This window comes from Primulina eburnea, chromosome 11 (genome assembly GCF_022965805.1).
Source record: "Primulina eburnea isolate SZY01 chromosome 11, ASM2296580v1, whole genome shotgun sequence".
NCBI classification, from domain to species: Eukaryota; Viridiplantae; Streptophyta; class Magnoliopsida; order Lamiales; family Gesneriaceae; genus Primulina; species Primulina eburnea.
In genome coordinates, this window is record NC_133111.1 from 14,901,897 (window position 1) to 14,910,090 (window position 8,194).

An 8,194-nucleotide genomic window follows, 5' to 3' on the forward strand; every position below is an offset into this window, starting at 1 on the left:
GCTACTGCAGATCCTCATCTACTTCTCAGAACATTCCTTGAAATCACAGACACGGTAAAGATAAATGGTGTTCCTGATGATATAATTCGATTGCATTTGTTTTCTTTTCCTCTTAGGGACCAAGAAAGAGGATGGCTCCAATCGCTTCCTTTGGGGAGTATCACTACTTGGCAGGAGTTAGCAACCAAGTTCCTTGCTAAATATTTTTCACCTGCGAAGTCTGCACAGTTGAAAATTAAGATAAGTACTTTTAGGCAGACTGACTTTGAGCAATTATATGAGGCATGAGAACGGTATAAGGAGTTGTTGAGGAGGTGTCCAAACCATGGTTTTGAAGATTGGGTACAGATTGAATTGTTTTACAATGGTCTGAATGGAAAACAAGAGGCACTGTGGATGCAGCAGCTGGTGGTACGATATTTGCCAAATCACCTGATCAAGCATATGATTTGCTGGAACAGATGACCATTAACAGTTATCAGTGGCCGTCTGAGAGGTCAGGAGTAAAGAAGCCAGCTGGAATTTATGCCGTAGATCCTATTACATCACTGACCGCACAAGTTTTAGCTTTAACAACTCAAATTGTAGCTATGAATAAAGCTAGTCCACCAGAGGTTGAAAATGCATCGGTTTTTATTGACGAACCACATATTCCTGATGAGGCTCATTATATCAACAATAGGAATTTTGGTGGATACGGAGGATATTGAGGAAACCCTCATCCTAACACTTATCATCTTGGTTTGAGAAATCATGAGAATTTTTCATATGCTAATAATAAGAATGTGTTGAATCATCGACCGGGGTTCAATACATCAAAGGGGGAAGGAAAACCTTCACTTGAGGATCTAGTGGGGTCATTTGTTGCTGAATCTAGTAAAAGGATGGCTAGGACTGTATCTCGTCTTGATGGCATGGAAACTTACATGGGAAATATGGGTGCCACAATGAAATCATTGGAGACACAGATTGGACAGTTGGCTAATGCATTGAGAGATCAAAATAGAGGTCAATTCCCAAGTAATACTGAAGTGAATCCAAAGGAGAAATGAAAAGATGTAACTTTGAGAAGTGGAAGAGAACTTGATGTTAAAAAATCCAAAGAGAATGAGGAAAGCGAGAAGACAGTTGAAGAAGTTGAAACTGAGGGATTCAAAGCTGAAGTTGAAGTTGAACAACCTCCAGTATTTAAGCCGACTCTTCCATATCCACAGAGATTTAGGAAGAAGATTATTGATGATCAATTTGCAAAATTTTTGGAAATTTTCAAGAAGATTCGCATCAACACTCCATTTGCTGATGCTTTAGAGCAAATGCCATACTATGCAATGTTCCTCAAAGATGTGATGTCAAAGAAGAGGAAGTTGCAAGAGTTCGAGACAATGAAGTTGACCGAAGAATGTAGCGTCATTCTCCAAAAGAAGTTACCACAAAAAATAAAAGATCCAGGGAGTTTTACTATTCCTTGCATTATTGGTGGTAATCATGTTAATAAAGCTTTATGTGATCTTGGAGCAAGTATTTATCTTATGTAATTTTCTATTTACAGGGACTTGAATCTTGGGGAAGTAAAACCAACCACTATAACTTTGCAAGTTGCAGATAGGTCACTCACCTATCCTCGTGGAATTGTTGAAGATGTTTTGGTAAAAGTTGACAAGTTTATCTTCCCCGCTGATTTTGTAATACTTGATATGGAGGAAGATCAAGATTCTCCATTGATTTTTGGGCGACCCTTCTTAGCCACTGGAAAAGCATTGATAGATGTACACAAAGGAGAACTCACCTTGAGAGTTGGTAGGGAAGCTGTGATATTCAAAATCTATAAGGCCATTAAAGGTAACGGCGAGGTAAGTACTTGTAAAAGTATTTATATAATTGACTCTTGTGTTTCTGAGATTGGTATAGGTCATACAGTAGAAGATCCATTAGAACGATGCCTTTCTAGTACTGTCAGTAGAGTTGATGAAGATGATTGGGAATTGAGAGAGCAACTTTTAGCTCTTGAAGAGTTGCCAAAGGTGAAGGAAGCCACACAGGAGAATTTGGATGAAGAAAAATGTTCAGAATAATACCTTCAACCCCTGTTTTGAAGGAATTGCCTAGTCATCTTTGTTATGCTTTCTTGGGTGAGAAGTCGACATATCCGGTAATTATCTCTTCCTCTCTTACTTTAGATGAAAAAGAGAAATTGTTGAGAGTGTTGAGGAAATTTAAAACCGCTTTTGGGTGGTCGATTTCGGATATCAAGGGGATTAGTCCCACAATATGCATGCATAGGATTTTAACGGAAGAGTCATACGCTCCTTATGTGGATCATCAGAGAAGGTTAAATACAGCCATGAAAGAGGTAATGAAAAATGAAGTGTTGAAATTGTTAAATGCTGGAGTTATATATGTTATTTCTGACAGCAGTTGGGTGTCCCCTGTACAAGTAGTGCCTAAAAAGGGTGGAATGACTGTGGCAAATAATGAAAATGATGAACTAATATCTACTCGTAATGTGACTGGATGGCGAGTATGTATTGATTATAAGAAGTTGAACAATGCCACACGTAATGATCATTTTCCATTACCTTTTATTGATCAAATGCTTGATAGACTTGCTGGTTATTTTCACTACTGTTTTTTAGATGGTTATTCAGCTTATAACCAGATTGCTATAGCACCAGAGGATCAAGAGAAGACAACATTCACGTGCCCCTATGGAACGTTTGCTTTTAGGAGGATGCCTTTTGGGCTATGCAATGCACCTACTACTTTTCAGATATGTATGATGGCCATATTTGCATACATGGTAGAAGACATCATGGAAGTCTTCATGGATGATTTCTCGGTATTTGGCTCTTCATTTTATCACTGTTTACATAACCTTTCCCTCGTTTTGCAGAGATGTCAAGAAAAGAACTTGGTTCTTAATTGGGAGAAGTGTCATTTTATGGTCCAAGAGGGTATTGTTCTTGGACATAAAGTGTCTTCAAAAGGATTAGAGGTAGATAGAGCCAAAGTCGTTGCAATTGAAAAGCTTTCACCACCAAAGAACATCAAGGGGATAAGGAGTTTCTTAGGACACGCCGGGTTTTATCGTAGATTTTTCTAAGATTACTAAACCTTTGTGTAATTTGCTTGAAAAAGAATCCACTTTTATTTTTGATGATGATTGTCTGCAGGCATTTGAGAAGATCAAGAAGGCATTGGTGACAGCACCGATCATGATAGTACCAGATTGGAAGGATCCCTTCGAGTTGATGTGTGATGCTAGTGATTATGCAGTAGGTGTGGTGTTGGGACAAAGGTGTGATAAATTTTTTAGATCAATCTACTATGCAAGTCGAACCATGGATGCTGCACAACTACTGAAAAGGAGATGCTTGCAGTAGTGTTTGCATTTGACAAGTTTAGACCCTACTTGGTCGGAACAAAGGTAATTGTTTTCACTGACCATGCAGCTATTCGATACCTATTTGCCAAGAAGGATGCAAAACCATGCTTGATAAGGTGGATCTTATTGCTCCAAGAGTTTGATTTTGAAGTTAAGGATAGGAAGGGGTGTGAAAACCAAGTAGCCGACCACTTTTCACGGCTCGAACTTGAAGATAAAAAAGATGAAGGAACCATAAAAGAAGCATTTCCAGATGAACAACTGTTTGAGGTAAATTCGAAACTCCCTTGGTTTGCTGATATAGCTAACTTCTTGTCATGTGGTACTCTCCCTCCAGATTTGAGTTATCACCAAAAGAAGAAATTCTTTCACGATGCAAAGTTTTACCTATGGGATGATCTGTACGTATTCAAGAGATGTGCTGATCAAGTTGTAAGGAGATGCGTGGATGCCGTCGAAGCACACCAAATTCTGGAGCAATGCCACTCGTCACCTTATGGTGGACATTTTGGAGCAACACGAACAACAGCTAAGGTATTGCAATCTGGTTTCTATTGGCCTAGTATGTTTAAAGATAGTTATACCTTAGTAAATCATGTGATAGATGCCAGAGGTTAGGAAACATTTCTAGACGTCACGAACTACCACTGACGAATATTTTGGAAGTAGAACTTTTTGACGTTTGGGGCATTGATTTCATGGGACCTTTTCCCCCTTCTTTTGGTAATTCTTATATTTTATTAGCTGTGGATTATGTTTCAAAATGGATGGAAGCAATCGCCACCAATACTAATGATGCTCATGTTGTAACTAAATTCGTGCATAAGAACATCTTCACGAGGTTCGGAACACCGAGAGCCATTATAAGTGACGAAGGTACGCATTTTTGCAATAACATTTTCAACTCACTTTTGGCTAAATACAGTGTGAAGCATAAAGTGGCACTGGCGTATCACCCCCAATCGAATGGAGAAGCTGAAATATCCAACCGGTAAATTAAACAAATATTGGAGAAGACAGTCAACATTAACCGGAAGGATTGGGCACTCAAGTTGGATGATGCACTATGGGCATACCGAACCACACTCAAAACACCTATTGGGATGTCTCCCTATAGGCTCGTATTTGGAAAAGCATGTCACTTGTCACTTGAGTTGGAGCACCGAGCATTCTGGACAATTAAGAAGTTGAACTTTGACTTGAAAGCATCTGGCGATGTCAGAAAATTGCAACTAAATGAAATGGAAGAATTCAGAAATGACGCATATGAGAATGCCAATATCTACAAAGAGCAGACTAAGAAGTTGCATGACAAAATCATTGTTCGAAGGGAGATCAAACCGGGGCAACAAGTATTATTATTCAATTCTCTTCTTAAGTTGTTTCCTGGTAAGTTGAAGTCGCGTTGGTCAGGGCCATTTGTTGTGGAAACAGTGTATCCTCATGGGGCTATTGAGCTAAAGTGCAATGATGGAAGAACTTTCAAGGTGAATGGACAGCGGATTAAGCATTACTATGGGACCGAAGTAAGGAATATCGACATCATTAGGTTGAGCGAACCACCATGAAAAAAAAATTGGTATAGTCGGGCTGACGACGTTAAACCAAGCGCTTTTTGGGAGGCAACCAAAATTTTTTTTTGGTTTCTTTATTGCATTTCGTTTTTGGTTTTGCTTTTACTCTTGTATTATTATTTTAGGTTGTGTATTTTTGGCATAATGTGTTCTTATATCTTCCCAAATCTTATGAATCCCGATTGTGTTTTTCAGGATTAATATTGGAGGAGAAAACAATTTCTAAGAGTGCACCCATTCTGGAAGTATACCGCACATGCGGTCGGTGAATACACAAAACAAATAAATTTTCCAGTAGCCATACCGCACCCGCGGTGGATGTTACTAAAAAACTAGAAAAATTCCAGTAATAATAGCGCACCCGCGGTCGGTTTTGTAGTGCACCCGCGATATATTTCCAGAAACATTACCGCACCCGCGCTACGTTTTATACTGCACCTGCAGTCGATGAAAGTCGAAAATTCACAAATTCCAGTAGTCTTACCCACCCGCGCTACATTTTATACTGCACCCGCGGTCACTGAAGGTCTAAAATAGAAAAAAAATTCCAGTAGCTACACCGCATCCGCGGTAAGCTAAGCACTACACCCGCGGTCACTGAAGATCGAAAATAAAAATTTTCCAGAATCCTTACCGCACCCGCGGTATGTTTATTACCGCACCCGCAGTCGCTGAATTTAAAGACTTAAACGGGCAAACATTGGCATAAATGAAGAACCCTTCTCCAAATTTTCTCCTACATTTCGAAATACCCACTCTGAAAACACACTCCACACTCAAATTTTGTTTTTCCAAGCAAATATTTTCCACTCCTATATAAATTTACTCATTCCACTCAATTTCCATCTTCATTCCACACAATCAACACCGAACCTAGGGTTTGAAAGGGGGATCGAAAATTTCATCAGGATTTAATTGGAGCTTCGATTTTGTTCTTCCAAGAAACATTTCTACACTCAAGGTGAGAAAATCTATAGTAATTTGCTTTGAAATTCGAAATTATTGGTGTTATTGGCTATGGAAGAAAATTGAAATTTAGTGGAGTACATTCTTGATATTGTTGATTGAATTGGTGTGTATATTGTTGAGGTGTAGTTATTGTGGTTAACAAATTTGAGGGTGTGAAAGAATCATCTAGTTTTGTGAATTAGATTGAAAGGGAATTTGGTGAGTTGAAAGTGTTCGACAAAATGCCTCCAAGAAAGAAACAATCAAAGGGTGCATCCTGTCTTCAAATTATGATGCACACAAGTTTTGGGATGAGAAAGAGGAGGAGAATTATGCTAAAATTCTAAACAAGAGCATTGTGAAAGATAGGGACTTTGACTTGAGCTTCCCACGAACTGAAATCGGATTCATGCTTACTGCTAGGCATTGGGAGGAGTTTGGCAAGCCACCACCGGATGCGGTTATTTCCTTGGTAAGAGAATTTTATGCTAACCTTAAGGTTAAGCATGATCACTTGAAGGTTTTGGTACGAGAAAAGATGGTAGCTTTTGATGTGCATACCATCAACACAATGTATGTATCCGTCCAATGATGCATGATGAATATGAACAATACCGAAACGAGGAAGTTGATTATAATGATATTCTTCAGACTATTTGCATCGAGGTGGCGGATGAGAGAAGATGTGCATTTAAGCCTGGCCAAATCTGATTTGACAAATGTTGCCAAAGATTGGTATTCATTCATTTCGGCTAGGATTAAGCCTACAGACCATACTACTACCGTCATCAAGGATAGGGCAATCTTGACTTTTTGCATCTTAACTGGAAAGACGATTGATTTAGGTCAATTGCTTCAGAACTCAATGTTTGATTATGCAAAAGGTAACTCTCCTAGTGGACTCCTCCACCCTTCTCTTATCACAGACCTATGCCATTATGCGGGAGTAACTTGGGCAGTAAATGAAGAATTGTTGAAACCCAAAAATGTCATTGTGGTAATTCAACCACATAGGCCACTGACATCTGATTAACAAGATACACATGAAGCTCCAAGAGAATTCAACCGAAGAGCTCCTAAAAGACGTGACATGCTCAGGCCCAACAACAACGAACAAAACCGCAACGAAGAAATGTGCGAGAAAGATTAACTTATTGGGATGAGGAGATGCGCCAACAACGCCAAGACATGTGATAGGATCGAATAGGGGGGGTAATCGTTGAGCTATAATAGCTCGGTTCTTGAAATATTGAACACCGATGAATTAAATCGAGTTTGGTTAAAAACCAAGCGGAAGATACTCGAAATAATCCTTCGTAGAAACCGATTAAATATTTTGTAAAGCATTTAAAATATATGCAAGTTGAATGAGTAAAAATATTTCAGTTGAAGCATTTTATCAAACACTTGGTATGCAAAATTTTGGTATTTGAAGAACACATAAAATGCTTCAACAATGCATCTTTAAAACTAATGGAAATGATAAGTAAATGCAATAAACAAATAGGCACGAATTTGTTTATGGATGTTCGGAGATTTCAACACTCCTACGTCACCCCTTCTTCCCCTTGGGAAGGATCCACTAGAAGACTTTGATTTATACAACTCATTGTTCAAACCCATTCAGCTAGGACTTACCCACTGCCTAAAACTGAACTCCTAGCACTCAAGATTGTAGGCAGCACCTCAAAATCAGCATATTGTTTAATGTCTCATATGCAAAGACTACAAACACAATGTTTTATGTCTTTGTGTAAAGACTCACTCAACTAAACTTTTCAGCTCAAACTCTCTGTATATGTGTGAGTGATTGTGTGTGAGGAATTTATCAGTTACAGTGTACATCTCAAATGTTTCCTCACACAAGGGCTTGTGCTCTCAACTAGCTGATATATTCATGCTAAGTGCCCATGCTTTTGAATCCACTTCAAAAGCTCTTGTTTGATCTTCAAGATGTTGTATTTATAGGCTCCAACAATGATATATACGTTAGATACAAGAATATGACCGTTGGAAAGTTTCTGTACTGTTTCCGAGATTGCAACGGTCAAATTCAGCTTGCTGGACATTTTCCCGACTGGTCAACTCTGGTCAACTCTGGTCAACTCAACTGATCGTTCAGTTCAACTGGTCAGCAGGTCAGCAGCTGGTTCAGTTCAGCAGGTCAGCAGCTGGTTCAGTTCAGCAGGTCTGGTTCAGTTGAGTTTTCAACTGGTTTGCTGAAATCAGCCTAACTGATTTCAGTTGGTGCAGAACCAGTAGCTTCATCGCCATTTATCAGCATCTTAAG

The 8,194-nt window shown here is 39.1% G+C and overlaps 1 protein-coding gene across 1 annotated transcript; it reads left to right on the forward strand.

Annotated features, from left to right (window-relative positions):
- The first annotated feature begins 590 nt into the window (after positions 1-590).
- On the forward strand, positions 591-6,937 carry LOC140805420 (uncharacterized). The gene is made up of 13 exons (XM_073161690.1): positions 591-629; positions 1,215-1,423; positions 1,550-1,839; positions 1,909-2,061; positions 2,178-2,522; positions 2,634-2,836; positions 2,891-2,992; positions 3,171-3,272; positions 3,314-3,783; positions 4,308-4,373; positions 4,500-4,869; positions 6,158-6,477; positions 6,556-6,937. Exons 1-13 carry the CDS (start codon positions 591-593, stop codon positions 6,935-6,937), a joined length of 3,051 nt encoding a protein of 1,016 aa, XP_073017791.1.
- Positions 6,938-8,194: the final 1,257 nt, after the last annotated feature.